This window comes from Notamacropus eugenii, chromosome 1 (assembly GCF_028372415.1).
Source record: "Notamacropus eugenii isolate mMacEug1 chromosome 1, mMacEug1.pri_v2, whole genome shotgun sequence".
NCBI lineage: Eukaryota > Metazoa > Chordata > Mammalia > Diprotodontia > Macropodidae > Notamacropus > Notamacropus eugenii.
The window spans coordinates 596,900,283-596,918,870 of record NC_092872.1 but is presented as its reverse complement, the minus strand read 5'-3'; the positions used below and the strand labels follow the sequence as shown (position 1 = coordinate 596,918,870).

Sequence of the window (18,588 nt, the reverse complement as noted above, 5' to 3'; positions counted from 1 at the left end):
TGCTATTCTCTTTTATACGCAAATGTACACCTACTTAAATACTTTTAAACCTACAAATAAAAAAAAAAAAAGAAAATGGGTTATATATAAATGTTTTTAATAACATGACAAGAATCACAAAAATGCATTAAATAATAATTTTATAATGATATTACACTAAGGTATGATAGTAGTTACTATGAGTTAGGCATTGTGCTAAGTTCTTTACAATTATTACCTCAACTGATCCTCACAACATCCCTGGGAGGTAGGTGCTATTATTACCCCCAATTATCATCCCCATTTACACATGAAGAGACTGAGGCAAACAGAGGTTAAGTGACTTGCCCAGGGTCACATAGGAAGTGAGGATGGATTTGAATTCAAGTCTTCCTGACTCCAGATCTAGTGTTCCATCTACTGTTTTACACATTTCATAAAGATCTATAATCAAAACAATGCTAGAATGTAGATAGATCACTCAGCCTCTGGAAGCCTAAAAAGTCTGTCGCATCTAAGCCATAGAAGTCTGACAAAATGGAACATAATCAAGGACAATAAGAGATCTGTTAAGTAATTAACATGTTTTCCTCTACTGGTCCACTCTAGGACTTACAGAAGGTACAGGTGGATCTGTAGTAATGCCAATAAGAGTTTTGACTATGTACAACACAGAGCTTTGAAATAATGAGAAGCTCCACTAAATATAAAGGAAAAAGTGATACATTTTTCCTATGAAAGAGAGCATGGACTAAATAAGGAGGCTATTGTGTATTCTAAGGAGAGTATGACATACTCTGATGATCAAATGTTATCATGGTAGACTTCTGTTTACTAAAAAATTCAAAAACTTTTCCAAAATTTGCTCTACTTCAATACTACATTTTTCTAAGTCCTTCTCATATGTGATAACAAACTCAAGCACAAATGTTTTGCAAGGCATTACACAAAACTCCAAGTGGCGCCCTTCAAATCTGAACTGATGTACAGACAAGCTTCTGAACTAACATACTCTAATATGACCTTGAATACGAAGACTCGCCAAGGAATAACAAGGAGAAATGGCATAGCCAGGGAACCGCTTTCAACACAGCTTGACCAAGTGAACTGGTGTCAAAAGAAAAAGAAGCTGAATGGACATTCTCAGAGGATTAATCCTCTCAAGATAAAAGCTGAGGGTCCTTTCACATCAAGCTTACCGAGAAGGGCTTTGCCAGGATGGGCACGTGGAGTGGGAAAAATGTTGGCAGGATGAATGAGTGATTTAGGTAGAACTCTGACCTTAACTTTAGAACGATTATAAAGAAATCCTTAATACTTCCTTATCTTGACAAAAATTAGTAGAGGTTGAATCAATTGCTAGAATCAGTCACTCAAGTTCACTTACTCAAAGTTAAATATTAAATAAAATATTTATTAGATTAAATAAAGTTAAATAAAATTTTTAATGTAATATATTGTAGCTTTTGAGTATTAAATAGCTGAAAAGAAGGCTTTCATCAGCTTAGTAAGAATTACATTAATCTTGCTCTGTCTCAGCAAAATAATATTTCTTGATTATCCTACTACTTGGTACATTGTTTCAAAGTATTAAATGTGCGTGGGGGAGGTCCTTATTTTAAGAGAGTAGATGTGAAGAGATGAAGATCAAAGTCTAAACACCTCTGCAAGTACAACTTATCCAACAAAATACACTTCTCTTCTATAATTTTTACTTGGAAATCTTTACTCATCATTCATTGCTCTGGGACTAATGTGAAAGTGATTCCAAGTGAATGACTTATGCTTTCTTTCCTTTCAGTTTCATCTTCTGCATGAAATACACTAAGCCTTAAGTGAAACATTACTTATGCAACCCACACCTGACAAGAATATCCTTTTGTATGAATACAACTAGGAAGAGGGAATTCTTTACCTCACAGGTCAGTTCATTCTGCTTTTGAATTGTTACGAAGTTTTCCTTACATTGAGCCTAAATTTGTCTTTTTGCAACTTCTGTCCATTGCTCCTAGTTCTGCCTTTGGGTACAAGAAGAGCAAGTCTAATCCTTTTTTTCTAAAAAGGAATTTCAAATACTTGGTTTGCAATCAGGTTTCACTCTGCTTTCCAACCCCTTCTGGACTCCCATAAGGCTCCAGGTTAAACAAGAATATCAACAACTGAATTTTAGACTTCAATACTTTAAAGTAATACTATGGGTTTTCAAACTATAAACCTCTGGAAAACTATGGATCTGCAGATATGAAGACAGGGAAGCCAGTAATCAGAGATGAGGAAGGAGAACACTCATATTCTCTCTCCCATGGCATGGGGAGGGGGCAGCCAGTACAAAGGTGCAGAGATTTGATAAAGACCCTAGAAGTCACCTAGTCCAACTGCCTTCTCTAACATCCTTAAGAAGTGGTCAGTAGTCTTTGTGTGAATACTTAAAATGATGTTCTGAAACCCATCACTTCATTAGGCTTCCCCTTTCACTATGAGACAATTCTAAATGTCAGTAATTTCTTTCTAATTTATACATCCTACCTTATAATGAACTGAAATACAGTTTGCTACAAAACTACCAATTAATTTTAGGTCTTGCCCATGGAATAACAGAGACTATATAAGTTCCTTCTACATGACAGCCCTTCCAGTATATGAAGGCAGCTATTATGTACTCTACTTAGATTTTTCTTTTTCCAAGATAAACAATTTTAGGGTCTTTAGCTGTTTCATACTGATACTGGTTTCTAGATCCTTCCCCATCCTGGCTGACTTCCTCTGTATACACTAAAATGTGTGCAGATTTGTCCTTCACTAAGTTAAATTAATTGTAACAAACACTGACTGAGCACCTGCTATGTGTACATTACTTTCCAAGGTGCTATGGAGAACACAAAGATGAATGATAACCCGCTTTCAAGTTGCTTACAATCTAGAAGAGGGGAAATTGGACATATAAACAAATAAATATGCTGCAAGGAGATGAGAATTAGTTGCTCATAAAAGGAAGCTACTTAGTTACCACGACAACTCATAGTCAGGAGAGACAGTTTTTGTCTAGAAGAAATTAGGGAAAAGGCACAAGAAAGAAGTGCCAGGGTAGCATTTCAATTAGTGGTCCATCTGTCTTCCCACTCTCTCTGTGAAATTCCTACAATTTCCCTTAAAATATAATTTAATATTACATCACTTACAGAAGGTTTTCTCTTATTATCCCTGACCCAGTCACAAGGGATTTTCTTCTTGTATCTTATAAAGTATTTTTTTTCCACTTTTCTTCTCCCTGTATTTCATTCTTAATACTGATTCCAAAACTTTTTCTCCTCAAATTTTCAACCACATCTCTAACCTCAACACACAAAAGATAACTCAGCCTTTCATTTCTCTTAGAAAGCTAAGGTCAAAGTGAACTCCCCCTCAGTTCCCTTCTGCCAATCCCCACAACTTTTCTGTATCGTTACCAATTTCTCCTCTTTCTTTCTGTTTACAAAGAGGAATCCCCATTTTACATTAGGCTTAACCTCCCCAACTTGAGTTCTTGGTCCCATTCCCTCCTGCCTCCTCCAGGAATTTTTCTATGGAAGGTGGTATTTGAGTTGAGATTTAAAGGAGAGATAGCAATTCTATAATTGGGACTGGGGGGAGATAGAGATAGAAGGCCAACTGAAATTCCACATATTCTTTAAAGCTTACATAAAATACTACATATTCCTTATAACACTCTCCAAACTCCTTTTGGCTTACAGGAGACAAAATAATGATCTTCAAGTATCTGAAGTGCTGTTATATGTAAGAAGGACCAGATTTATTCTGCTTTGACCCAGAAAGCATAACTAGGAGCAATGGAAGGAAGTTTCAGAGGCAGGAGTTAGATGAAAATAAGGAAGAACTATCTAACAATTAAAATGATCCAAAGTAGAATGAACTGCCTCAGGAAGTAGTGGTTTTCCTACTACTAGAGGTCTTCAAATAGACTACCTAGTAGGGATATTATAGAGGGAATTACTGTAGTTCAGGTATAGATTTGACTGGATGACCTTTGAGATCCCTTTCAGCTCAGAGAATCTATTCTTGGGGATAAGAAAATATGCTGCTTAGGGACCAGAATGCATTTAGAATGCGTTTAGGTATTTGAAGAAATGTTTCAAAATGAAAGGTCTTCACAAATGTTTCTTAAGAGTTAGAGCAAGTATTTCATCAGCTTTGGTGACAACTTCTTTAATGTTTTCTTAAAGGATATACTGGAAACTTCAGGGTAGAGATCATCTACATATCATGAGATTCTACTCAGGATTAGTTATGGTGACATTTTTATTATAGATAAGTAAACACCTTCCTTAAATAAAATCATTAGCTGTGCTCACAAACAGAAGAGATCTTTTTTCTCTATAGCTAAGACAATGTTATCCCTAGGGTAATTGTCCAAACTCTCTGTGCTCTCCATTTTGCTTCAGTAGCCAGGAACGGGAAGAAAGGGTGATAATGTATATATATATATATATGCACACACACACACACACACATATGTATGTATATAGTCAGCAATTCTGAGGCCAGAAGCCTAGTCTCCTTTTTCTCCTCCCTTTCTCAATTTTTCTGGGGGTATGTCTTCTTTTTGTGATACCTCCTCCCCTTCAAGGACACTCATAATGTGTTTTTTTAAAATCATATTTTACCTATATAAAATGAAGGCGCTCACACTGCAATTTACCCAGGCACCTGACAATCTACTTGAGATAGCCCAACAAGTGACCAGTAATTCTCTAATTTGGTGACAGAACCATACAAAAAATACAATGAATATATGTATATATGTACATACAAACTATGTAATTACATAAGCAATAAGAAGGGAAGCAAGTATAAAAGATCAAATAGGCTAAAGTATAAAACTATATCAGAAAGCAGGATGGCATAATGGATAGAAATCTGGACTTGATATTAGGAAGATCTGGATTCAAATTGTACCTTTAACACTTATTAAATATGAGACTTTGGGTAAGTCATTTAACCTCGTCAATCCTCCATTTCCTCATCTATTAAGTAAGCATAATAAACTACAACACTTGGTTCAAAGGATTCTTGCAAGGATCAAATATGAATGTGTGTGTGTGTGTATATGTATGTATACATAATATGTTATAAACCTTCAAGTGCTATTTAAATGTCAGACATCATTCAAACTAAATAATTAAGCTTTTTTTTTCATACTTGAAAGTTCCAAATATTTCTTGACAAAAAGAAACTAACTTTAATGAAAGGGAAAAACTGTTGTGAACTTGGAAACTTAAAGTATAGGAGTTATAACAAAATGAAAAGTCAAGAAAGGCCCAAACATGTTATAAGGCAGGTCAGCCTCTCAATAGTAAGCAATAGATATTGGCTAAAAGATCAAATATATTTTAAACTAAAGAAGAAACAAAGATAGCTTTGAAAGATATCAAGCTGTCACTTGCCAACAGATAAAAGGTCAAAAGATATGAATAACCACATGAAAGAATGCTCCAACGTACTAATAAAAAGAGAAATGTAAACCAAAACAGCTCTAAAGTTTCACCTTACAACCTTCAAAGTGGCAAAATAACAACACAAAAATTCAATGTTGGAAGGATTGTAGAATGATAAACATATCAATATATTGTTGGTGGAACTGTGAAATGGTACATTCATTTTGGAAAACAATTCGGAATTATGCAAATAAAGTAACAAAAATGTCCACATCCTTTGAACCAGAGACTCCACTACCAGATTTATACCCCCATGGAAACCATGGATAACAAAAAAGTTCCCACATATACCAAAATATTTATAGTAGCATTTTTCATGCTTAGCAAATAACTGGAAACAAGGTTGATGCCCATGAACTGACAAATGATTAAACAAATTATAGTACACAGATGTAAGAGAATATTACTCTGCTGTAAGAAATGAAATGTGTGATGAGTACAGAGAAGCATGGAAAGATCTATATGAAGTGAGGCAAAGTAAAGTAAACATAGTAAAGAAAACAATATTCATAGTAACAACAATGTAAATGAAAAAAGATCTATACATTAAGAAATCAAAAGTGAATATAAAAAATTATGACGATCAAGGAGGACTTAAAAGATATAAGAAGATATCCCCAACCTACACCTTCTTTGAGGTCAGAGGTCAATAGGTGTTATACACTACATGTTTTTGCACTTTTCCAATGTATCAGTTAGTTGTGATTTTTTTCTTCTCTAAAAAAATACTATTTGTTACATGAAATGACTCTTGGGGAGAGAGGAGAGGGAAACTTGGAAAAAATATAATACAAGAAAAAAGTTTCAATAAAAATTTATTTAAAAGAAATCAAACCCAAAACATGTTTTTCCAACAGGAAGTCATTTAAAAGTTAAAGTATTCTGATACACAAAGAACCTATAAACACACAAAACTGTACTTTTAAAAAAAATTATCAATTTTTGCTTCTGTGGTGAAAGGCTAACTGAATTGTGATTTATGCTCATCTTGCTTTCAAGTTTACTGACAACTAAAATCCAGTCTAATTAAGTACTTACTTGTTTCTTTGGGCAACTGACCTTTCTCTGTTTACTTTGAAACCTACACACTTACCTGTCTTCCCCTACTCAAGGGAGCATATGACAGAAGGTAAACTTTGATTCAATTTAAGGAACAATGGTTTACTCTTGGCATTGAATAGTTTGGAGGGGAAAACTGACTCATTTCTAAGGTCTAGTCCACATTTAATAATCTATGATTTTATAACACACGAATAGAGGAGCAGAATGGGGAAGTGAGATAGTTTTCTATCTCTTCCTAAAACCAATAAAGTCCCGTTATTTTGCTTGAAGTGAATTCCTAGAAAATTACATATATTCACATTCAAATGGAAATCCCACACATATTGGAAAGCTAAATAAAATTTTTTTAGATTATTTGCTATTTTGTACTAATTATACCTTTGCTCCCATTAATGAGAATGAGTTGACCCTACCCTATCAGTATTTTCTACAAATCAAAATTGAAAAGAAATAAAAAATAATTTCGGTATAAAGGCTTAAGAGGAAAAAGAATCACACTATTCTAAAAGAAATATCAGCAAATTTAATTCACACTAAACCTATTATGTTTTTTGAAAATCAGAGTTAATCACAAACACGTTTCTCAATCATTATACCACGAATTGTGCTGCTATAAATTTATTGTTATTTCCATTTATTAAAAAAAAAACAAATACCATAGATGCAGATGCATGTCTCAGCATCTGCAATGGTATACATGCTTGCATAAATATTTAAAGTCAGACCTTTGAATTTATAATGAAGTACTTATTGCACCACTTTACAAAATAAGGTAATAGTAAATTTAGATGTCTGACAAATAGAATTCTATTCAGAATACTAATTTATGCTGTTGATATCCTAAAACCAAAAAAGTGACTATATTATTCGGATTCCATCTAAACAAGGTTAGTACATCTACTCCAAGGAGATCTTAATAAGGCTTGATAAAACCTTATTGCTAAAATTTTTAAATTATCAGACTGGCTTTGTAACTGAGGCACAAGCATAGCTTCTTGTCTAGTACATTTTTTTTTCTACTCTCATTCTAATGATACACATTCAATTACTACAGAAAAGAAAAGAATCAAATCAGAAACATCTGTAGTTTGCCATATAATTACTAGATCTTCCCCATGGAGACTGACCTTTTAACACAGATACTAGGACCTGAAAGGCTAAATGACAGAGGATATTCACATGGTATAAATGTGTAACATGATTATAAGGAATTAAATAGACACTGTCATTTTCAACCTTAGTTTATGTTAACATAAGCTTTTACTTTATGATCTTATGTCTAATCTCTCTGCTCAGCATAAAGTAGTTGAATTTACTATTAGTGGGATGTACAAATCACTGAAAGAGAATATTTTGATTATATAATAAGGTTGGATACTGTATTTGAGACTATTAGGCAACCATTACTTTTACCTGTAATAGGAATCTTTTCTACCAAGCTTTCTTCCTTGCTCTCATCTTCACATGCACTGGTGACTTCTGAAAAGGGAACAGACAACATGTTTCATAGTCACACTGATCAGACTGGTTTTGTTTTCTTTTAAGACCTATTCCCTTTAATTTCTCACTTTCATTATCTCTTGTTTATTGATCTAAACTATCCATTACTGTTCTTAAACAGGAAACCTACTGTGAACTTTACAGTCAAATATTTCTACTCTGTCTATGAAGCTTCCATGGAAATATCCTAAGTTCAGACAGAATTTAAAACCTAAAACAATCTCTCTATCTTTCAGTAGCAAAAGTGTCCATCAACCAAAAATCGTGCAAATATTATTATTGGCTTAGATTAAAAGTACAAAAAATTAAAAGACCTGATAGAATCTAGGTAAAATGTGCCACACCTAAGTTATCTGATTCATTATTCTTTGATAAGAAATGCTCTGAAGTAATAACATAATACCTAAAGCAATCTGAAAAAACAATTTTTAGGGTAGTAAAAAGAAGCAAGTTCAATTAATTTGATCTTAAAATACTTTATGGCTATTTTATGGAATAATTTTCATTTTTGTGTAATGAATTTGGTCATAAAAGATAAGTCTTGCTGAGATCTATTTTCCCCAGCAATTCAAATTTAGCAAAATTATAATCCAATATTTATGTTTTAGAAGGGAAAAAGATATAGCACTAAATTAGGTGGTTATTTCCCTACTTATGTACCAAGCTCTAATATTTCTTATTAGAATGAAAAGGGACATATTTATCAGAAGGGAACTATAAAACTGAAAGATGTATTCAACAAAATTAGAATGTTACTACTCCATAGTCTTCAATGTTTTTATTTTATAAATATACCTTAAGAAATTGGGTATCACATGAATGCATTTTTGCTATGGACAGACCCTTTAACAATAGTTACCTTGTTCCCTTGTACCAATGCTGTCAAGCCATTGAACATGTTTTGCTTGCTTTATTTCACCATTGTCATTCAGAATGGATGGCAAGCTGCAAGATGATTCATTACTGTGAATAGACGACCTATCTTCACTCTCTTCTGTAAGGGCTTTTTTCAATAATGCTGTAGCCTACAGTATTAAAAAACACACACATTTACACAAAGAAAAATAAACTGCTGCCACATTCCCCTTGGTCTCTGTGATATATCAGTTAAAAATAATTTTGGGCTTGACATTTAACAAAAATTATCTTCAAATCAAGTTAAAACTCTATTATTTTACATTATACTTCAATCCTGAAAACATTAAATTAACATTAAATTAAAATTAACAATGAAATTTTTTTTCTTTTTGAAAATACATTTTCTATAACACACTGTATTATTCCACTTAGTCCTGAGAGCAGCCTATCAATGTATTTTATTTTTCTCAATCTGGACCAATGTCTTCTCCCTTGTGTGTCAACATGGGACCCTACCAACTCAAAAATATTTACATATATACTTATGTATGGAAAGAAAGGGAGGGTAGGAAGGGGGTAGAGAGGGGGAGGGAGGGAGGGAGGGGGAGAGGGAGAGAGAGTTAGTTCATATCACTTTGGGTAGGAGATTACTTTTCTGTTAAAAATTTTCTGCTTTCTTGGGATCAAGATGGTAAAAAAATACCTTCGTAACTAAAAGCACTCATGTCAGTACTGATTTGGGTTGAGAAAGACACCTGGAAGAAAGGTGATCAGACTTTCTTCCCCTATCCTTCCGACTGTCCCCTGAACTTTACAGAAAGTGACTCTTGGCTTGAAGAAAGGCTTCTCTGTAGAGGGGATGCACCGAGCAAAAGACTATTTACACTAAGCACTAATATGACCTCTACATAAGGTGTAAACATTTATATGCTTTCTTCTAAACTAACTTGAGCTATTTGAGAGTATTTATAAAGTATCTTTCTTTCAAAGAGCTTTAAATGTAATTGTACATGTAATCTCTCTGGTTCTAGTGAGGTGGGCGAGAATAAGCTTAGTCAACCCCATTTTACCAATGGAAAACTAAGCTTTAAAGTCACATCATCAATGGTGATGCTTGATTAGCATTACTAGACTTTTGGTTAAGTCTTCACAACGAAATGAAAATAGTTCATAAACAGTAGGTTACTATTTAACATACATGATAACACTACCAAGTGATTGTTCCTCCCCTTCAATTTCATTCAATCCAACTGGTCTTTATGTAGTGCTTCACAGTTTGCAAAGTCCTTTCACATATATTCTCACATTTGATATAACAAACCTGTGAAAGAGGTACTACAAGTGCTCTAGTTCTAGCCAAACTGGCCTACTGACTGTCCCACCTTTTCCTGTGTATTACTAGCTGAGTGATCCTGTTTGAGCAAAAGCCACTTAAAACCTCTGGCCATCTGTTTCCTCACCTGAACATGGGGATTATAATAGCACCTACCTCCAAGGGATGTCATAAGGATCGAAAGGGGTAACAATTATAAATCACTGTAAACTGCCTGGCATGTAACAAAACTATATAAATATTAGCTAATATTGCTATTAAGTAGCAGAAGTGGGAGGTGAACCTATTGTTCCTTCAGTCCACATTTATAGCTCTTCCTACAGTAAGGCACGATCTCCTTAGAAGAAAGGAGAAGCATCAGCACACTCACAAAAGCTCCATCCAACATGACCTATTTTACAAAGTTGATGACTCAAAAACAGGTACTAGATTAAATAAAAACATAGTAACATTATTAATATTTCTTAGAGCTTAAAGTAAAGCTTTCATGAAGAACAATGAGAACAAGTGATTCCAGATGCTGCTTTGGGTAGTAAATACTAGTTCTTGTTAAGCTAAGAAAATCACCAATGTCTTTTTATACTTGTATTTCAAAGGCATTGCTGTAGTTTATTGTTTACGCATTTACTTTCAATTGCTTTATGGGTACCGAACATAGGTAAGGGTTTGTTCTGGATAGTCTAACTTCTCAGTGAATGCTTCCTGGCTTTTAAAAATTTTTTATTTATTTATTGTTAGTTTTCAACAGACACTTCCACATGATGATGAGTTCCAAATTTTCTCCCCATCTCTCCTCTCCATCCAGCCCAAGACAGTGTGCATTCTGATTACCCCTTCCCACAATCTGCCCTCCCTTCTACCACACCCCTCCCTTCTCTTATCCCCTTTCCTTCTATTTTCCTGTAGGGCAAGATAGATTTCTATACCTCATTGCCTGTATATCTTATTTCCCAGTTGCATGTATAAACAATTTTTAACATTCATTTTTAAACTTTGAGTTCCAACTACTCTCCCTTCCTCCCTCTACAGCCACCCTCATTGAGAAGATAATCTGATGTACGTTATACATGTTTAGTCATGCAAAACAGTTCCATAACACTCATGTTGTGAAAGATTAACTATACTTCCCTCCATCCTATCCTGTCCCCCATTTATTCTATTCTCTCTTTTGACCCTATCCCTCTTCAAAATTGTTTACTTCTAATTACCCCTCCTCCTATTTGCCCTTCCTTCTATCATCCCCTCCCTTGTCCCGTTACCTCCTACTTTATTGTAGTATTAAAATAGATTTTCATACCAAATTGAGTGTGCATATTATTCCTCCTTAAGCCAAATGTGATGAGAGAAAACTTTTTCTTGCCTCTTTTATGTGAAATAATTTGCCCCATTCTATTTCTCCCTTTCTCCTCTCAATATATTCCTCTCTCACACCTGAATTTTATCTTTTTAGGTATCATCCCTACCTACTCAACTCATCCTGTGCTCTCTGTCTATATGTATATAATTCCTCCAACTACCCAAATACTGAGAAAAGTCTCAAGATTTACAAATACTATCTTTCCATGTAGGAATGAAAACAGTTCAAATTTAGTAAACAGTTCAAATTATGATTTCTCTTTCCTGTTTAACTTTTCATGCTACTCTTGATTCTTGTGTTTGAAAGTCAAATATTCTATTCATCTCTAGTCTTTTCAACAAAAAAGCTTGAAAGTCCTCTATTTTATTAAATGACCATTTCCCCCCCTGAAGTATTATACTCAATTTTACTGGGTATGTAATTCTTGGTTTTAATCCTAGCTCCTTTGAGCTCTGGAATATCATATTCCAAGCCCAACAATACCTTAATGTAGAAGCTGCTGGATCTTATATTATCCTGATTGTATTTCCACAATACTTAAATTGCTTCTTTCTGGCTGCTTGCAATATTTTCTACTTGACCTGGGAGCTCTGGAATTTGGCTACAATGTTCCTAGAAGTTTTCCTTTTGGGATCTCTTTTAGGAGGTAACTGGTGAGTTCTTTTAATATGTAGAACTCTCTGGTTCTACAATGTCAGGGCACTTATCCTTGACAATTTCTTGGAAGATGATATTGAGGCTGTTTTTTTGATCATGGCTTTCAGGTAGTTCAATAATTTTTAAATTGTCTCTCCTGGATCTATTTTCCAGGTCTGCTTCTTGGCTTTAACAATTAAGAAACACCACTTTTAGATTTTAAAAAATAAAAATGTTTTTATCTGACCTGAAATTGTTTAGGAAACGTTATTTTTGTTGAGAAATACATATGATTTATGTTCTGTATGCTTTTTAAAACTTAAATTGTGTATGAAACTAAATTTCTGAATTAAAGGGATCCATTATAAAAAAGGGGATCTCAAGGGCCATTTATTAAAACCCTTATCTGAAGATCTCTAGAGTGAGGGAGATTGTACCTCCAAAGGCAATGTATTCTAATTTTAGATAGTGCAAGTTTTTAGGAATTTTTTTCCTGACACTGAGTTTAAAACTACCTATCTGCAATTTTTCCCATTCCTCCTAGTTTTGACTCCAGGGATTTAAGAATTTATCTATTGTACAAATGAGGAAACTGAGGCCCAGAGAGATAATTTGACTCTTATCCAAGGTCATATTCATAACACAGAGCAGAACCAGCATTCAAAACTCAAATCTTCTGAACCCAAATCTAGGGGTCTTCCCACATAAGAAGGGTTGGAATTCTCTCTAGGTCTGGTAGAGAAAGGAGATGTGACAAGTGTAATTTGGCTACGGTGTAGAATATATGAAAGAGAATAGGAGATAAATAAGGAAAATAAATTTGGAGAAAAAATTTTTACTTTTATGTAATCAAAATTTTTTATTTTATATTCTGATGCTCTTTATTCCATGTTTAGTTGTGAGTTCTTATCCTAGCTGTAGAACTGAAAGGTAATTTCTTCCTTGCTCTTCTGTTTCCACTGTTACCAAATATATACATTTGCAGATTATTTTGATATATGGCATGAATTGTTAGTATTAAACTAACAAAGACTACTTTCTAGTTGTCCCATCTGTTCTGTCAATAGTCCTTACCTCAGTAGCTGTAGTAAAAAAGTTATACATCATAAAGACTCTGCTAACAGAAACAGGACCGCTCTAGTAGAGAGACAAGAGATTAGTACTACTAGAAAGCAATACAGATTTTGGTAAGATGATAGACCACTCTGTTAACAGTTAGTATTCCTTCAGTTTATCAAGAGATTTTCTTTAATGTCAACAGCATATATAATACGTATGAACTCTCTGGTATCATCAAAGACACTGATGAAATCATTAAATACATGACCAAGTTTAGGATAAGGGCATATATGAACTGAGTCTGATATTTCACAGAATCCTAGCATTCTAGAGTTGAAGCAGACATGCCAGTCAATAAATATTCATTAGGGGTAAACTATGTGCTAAGTGCTAGGGATACAAAGAAAGACAAAAGATAGTCTCTCCTCTCAAGGAGCTCATAGTTAATGGAAAAGACAATATCCAAACAACTATGTGCAAGTAAGAAATTTACAGGAGTCCTAATTTCTCACCTGGGTGTCATAAAAACCTAGAGAAGGAAGAGTATCAAGGACATGAAGATGATGAACTGTTGGGGGGGGAAGCTCAGTTCCATGTGGACAGTCTCGGGCGGGTAAAGGTGGGAACTTCTAAATCTTAGAGTTCTCATGAGGCCCCCCAGAAAACAGCAGGGAATCGAGGAGTGAGACCGAGCAATCTCGTGTATTTCCGCCTCTTCCCGTGAGAACGTGATGGGAGGAGCATCCCCGCCCTCGAGACTGACCCGGATCTGGGCACACCTATTGTTATCTAACAGGCACGGTATTCAGGTGCAAACTACTCGGCTGGAGAGCTTAATTAGGGTCAGGAAAGCCTGAAGGCGCTCTTAGCGCGAGGGGCCCTGACAGACAGAAGGCCTCTCCTCCCTTTTCCTCTCTTCGCTCTCCCCTCCCCCTCTCTCCCCACTTCCACTTCTGCTTCCAATCTCTTACTGTAACATCTTTGCCTCCTTGGGAGACTTCTCTCTCCCTCCTAAGGAAGAGCTCCCCCTGCACATGTAACCAGGACCCTGAATAAAGCCTAACCCTTGTTCGACTCCGGAAAGTCTCTTCTCTCATACGTTTATCCGGTTTGGCCAACCGAAGACCTGGGACAGGTAAAGTAAGACTCGGGTAGCCCTCAGGCCTTTAGGCCTGGCAATGAATAGTGTCAAAGGCTGCAGTGAAGTCAAGAAGAATGAGGGCAGAAAATTACACTTGATTTGGCAATTAGGAGATCATTGGAATAGGCTTAGCTCTTCTCAGCAATACAATGATTTAAGACAGGTGGAGAACCTGCAGCCTTGAGGTCACATGGGGCCCTCTAGGTCCTCAAGTTTAGCCCTTTGACTGAATCCAAACTTCACAGGGCAAATCCTTTTATTATGGATTATCTGCTGGAAAAGAAAAGATGGATTGGGATCACTTGTTCACATAGGGTGCTTTGGCAAGGGAAAGGGTCACCTTGTCCTGTGAGACATGGTGAACAAAGAGATGGTGGCATATCTGAGAGATGTGAGATGAGGAGGAGATAAGAGGGAGCTCTTAAGAAATGGCCTCAAATTATTTTTCATTGAAATATGAGGCAAGATTCTCAGCTGAGAGAGTGGGGTATTGATGGTAAGGGAATTTAGAAAAGATTTGAGGAGGGATGAAAAGGTTGGAAAAAGCACTGGGCTGAGTGGACTGAAAGGATTGCCCTGCTGCAATGAAGGCCCATTTGAAATTATGTAACATAAATTTGTATTCAATCCAGTCATCATCGTTTTATTATTTTCTTCACGTTTATTCAGCAACGCATGAGTAGTAATGAAGGCAATGGATGGTGGTAGTAATTCAGGATTGAGGGTTGGCAGGGTAAGATCAATGACAGGAATTTATGAAGTGTGGAGAGAGAAAGGGAGAGGGAGACAGAGAGGGAAAGGGAGAGGGAGGGGGGAGAGAGAGGGAAAGAGAGGGAGAGAGTGTTAGTTGGACTTGCCCTTCAGGAACATCAGCTTGGCAGCTGAGCGGATGTTAGACTGAAGTAAGGAAAGACTTGAGGCAGGTAGAACAAGTATGTTACTGAAATAAGGGAGGAAATATTGGTTTGTAATGGGGTAATGGAATGACAATAATAGAATGAACACTAAAATCATTAAGTAAACAATTATAATTACAAAAAAGAGTTGAGAACAATATTATTTTACTGTGAAAACATACTATTCAGTGACGTAGGATTCATTTGTGAGAAACAGATAATTAAAATCTTTGCTCTGATTTTGTAAATAGTTTCTTTTCATGGAATCATTCAATAGCTCTTATGGTATTCCAATACTGCCAGCTAGGACACATTGTAATTTCTTATATGAACAAAAAAAACTGCCTCAAATGCTATATAGTACACTATAACTTTCTGGAGAGTTCACAGTATCACTGGATCATAGACTGAGAGGTAGAAGGGACCTGAGAAATCAATATTTTCGAACCCCCTTGTTTTACAGATAAGGAAACAAGTCTAGCATGCTTTATTTAACTTACCCAAGGTCATAAAACTTACAACAAATGTCATAGTCAGGATTTGAACACAGATCATACGGCTTCAAATCCTGTGGTTTCTTCACAACATTTCAAACTATTGATATATATATATTTTTTTTTTACCAAGGCACCAGAAATAACTTTAAGTGTACAATTTTGCCTATAATACTTAATCAAGGAGCATAACAGGTCACTTCCCCAGGAGGCCTGTCATTTCTTGGCACTGATTAAAATTATAACTTTAAATTTAATATTTATATTTCTTCTCAAAATATATGTGAATACTTCTAAAATCTCATGGATGCCTGGAGTTTTCTGTAGTTTATAACTCTAGTATCTGTACTTTTTTTGGAAAAAGACATGGTTCTTCAACTTAACTCTCATATTTATTTTTCTTTTTTTTTATTCTTTAAATTTATTTACTTAACTTTTAACATTCATTTTCACAAAATTTTGGGTTCCACATTTTCTCCATTTGTCCCCTCCCCCACCCCAAAACACCCAGCATTCTAGTTGCCCCTATCACCAATCTGCCCTCTCTTCTATCATCCCTCCCTTCCCTTGTCCTCATCTTCTCTTTTGTCCTGTAGGCCAGATAACTTTCTGTACCCCATTACCTGTATTTCTTATTTCCTAGTAGCAAGAACAGTACTCAACAGTTGTTCCTAAAACTTTGAGTTCCAACTCCTCTTCATCCCTCCCTCCCCACCCATTCCCTTTGGGAAGGCAAGCAATTCAATATAGGCCATATCTGTGTAGTTTTGCAAATGACTTCCATAAGTCGTGTTGTGTAAGATTAACTATAATTCCCTCCATTCTGTCCTGCCCCCCATTGCTTCTATTCTCTTTTGATCCTGTCCCTCCCCAAGAGTGCTGACTTCAAATTACTCCCTCCTTCCATTGCCCTCCCTTCCATCATCCCCCCCACCCTGATTATCCCCTTCTCTCCCACTTTCCTGTATTGTAAGATAGGCTTTCATACCAAAATGAGTGTGCATTTTATTCCTTCCTTTAGTCAAATGTGATGAGAGTAAGCTTCATGTTTTTCTCTCACCTCCCCTCTTTTTCCCTCCACTAAAGTCTTTTTCTTGCCTCTTTTATGAGAGATAATTTGCCCCATTCCATTTCTCCCTTTCTCCTCCCAATATATTTCTCTCTCACCCCTTAATTTCATTTTTTTAAGATATGATCCCATCCTATTCAATTCATTCCGTGCTCTGTGTGTGTGTGTGTGTGTGTGTGTGTGTGTGTGTAATCCCACCAACTACCCAGATACTGAAAAGTTTCAAGAGTTACAAATATTGTCTTTCCATGTAGGAATGTAAACAGTTCATCTTTATGACTTCTTGACACCCTTATGACTTCTCTTTGCTGTTTACCTTTTCATGCTTCTCTTCATTCTTGTGTTTGAAAGTAAATTTTTTTTCAGCTCTGGTCTTTCCATCAAGAATGCTTGAAAGTCCTCAATTTCATTGAAAGCCCATTTTTTCCCCTGGAGTATTATACTCAGTTTTGCTGGGTAGGTGATTCTTGGTTTTAGTCTTAGTTCCTTTGACTTCTGGAATATCATATTCCACACCTTTCTATCCCTTAATGTACAAGCTGCTAGATCTTGTGTTATCCTGATTGCATTTCCACAATACTTGAATTGTTTCTTTCTAGCTGCTTGCAATATTTTCTCCTTGACCTGGGAACTCTGGAATTTGGCCACAATGTTCCTAGGAGTTTCTCTTTTTGGATCTCTTTCAGGTGAAGATCGGTGGATTCCTTGAATACTTATTTTGCCCTCTGGTTCTAGAATCTCAGGGCAGTTTTCCTTGATAATTTCATGAAAGATGATGTCTAGGCTCTTTTTTTTTTTTTATCATGGCTTTCAGGTAGTCCCATAATTTTTAAATTGTCTCTCCTGGATCTATTTTCCAGGTCAGTTGTTTTTCCAACGAGATATTTCACATCATCTTCCATTTTTTCATTCTTTTGGTTTTGTTTTGCGATTTCTTGATTTCTCATAAAGTCATTAGCCTCCATCTGTTCCATTCTAATTTTTAAAGTATTATTTTCTTCACTGAGGTTTTGAACCTCCTTTTCCATTTGGCTAATTCTGCTTTTTAAAGCATTCTTCTCCTCATTGGCTTTTTGAACCTCTTTTGCCAATGGAGTTAGCCTATTTTTCAAGGTGTTATTTTCTTCAGCATTTTTTGGGGTCTCCTTTATCAAGGTGTTGACCTGCTTTTCATGCATCTCTCTCATTTCTCTTCCCAGTTTTTCCTCCACCTCTCTAACTTGATTTTCAAAATCCTTTCTGAGCTCTTCCATGACCTGTGCCCATGGAATATTTATTTTGGATGTTTGGGATACAGAAGCCTTGACATTTATGTCTTTCCCTGATGGTAAGCATTGTTCTTCCTCCTCTGAAAAGATGGGAGGAGATATCTGTTCATCAAGAAAGTAACCTTCTATGGTCTTATTTTTTTTCCCTTTTCTGGGCATTTTCTCAGCCAGTTACTTGACTTCTGAATTTCCTCTCCACACCCACCATGCCTCCAGATCCTCCCAGCTAGTGCTTGGGGTCTGAGATTCAAATGCTGCTTCCCAGCCTCAGGGCTTTGGGCAGGGGCAGGGCTGCTATTCAGTGTGAGATACAGTTCAAGTGCTCAGGTCGGGACAGGGCTACCACACAGGGCTCAGTTCCCTCAGGAGGTTTATGCAGAGACCTTCAACAATGGATCTGAGCTCCTGCCTGCTTTGGGAGGCCTTGTCTCCTGCTGCCTCCAC

At 35.9% G+C, this 18,588-nt stretch overlaps 1 protein-coding gene across 12 annotated transcripts in view; it reads right to left on the bottom strand.

The window, feature by feature from the left end:
• The window catches only part of KIZ (kizuna centrosomal protein), a 247,314-nt gene that overhangs the window by 34,154 nt on the left and 194,572 nt on the right, over window positions 1–18,588 (bottom strand). For all 12 annotated transcript variants that reach the window (XM_072634586.1, XM_072634588.1, XM_072634594.1 and 9 more), the window contains 2 exons: window positions 8,893–9,058; window positions 7,947–8,012 (listed from right to left, as the gene is read on the bottom strand). In XM_072634586.1, the coding sequence (XP_072490687.1) occupies window positions 7,947–8,012; window positions 8,893–9,058 (232 nt within the window). The remainder of the gene's footprint in view (window positions 1–7,946; window positions 8,013–8,892; window positions 9,059–18,588) is intronic.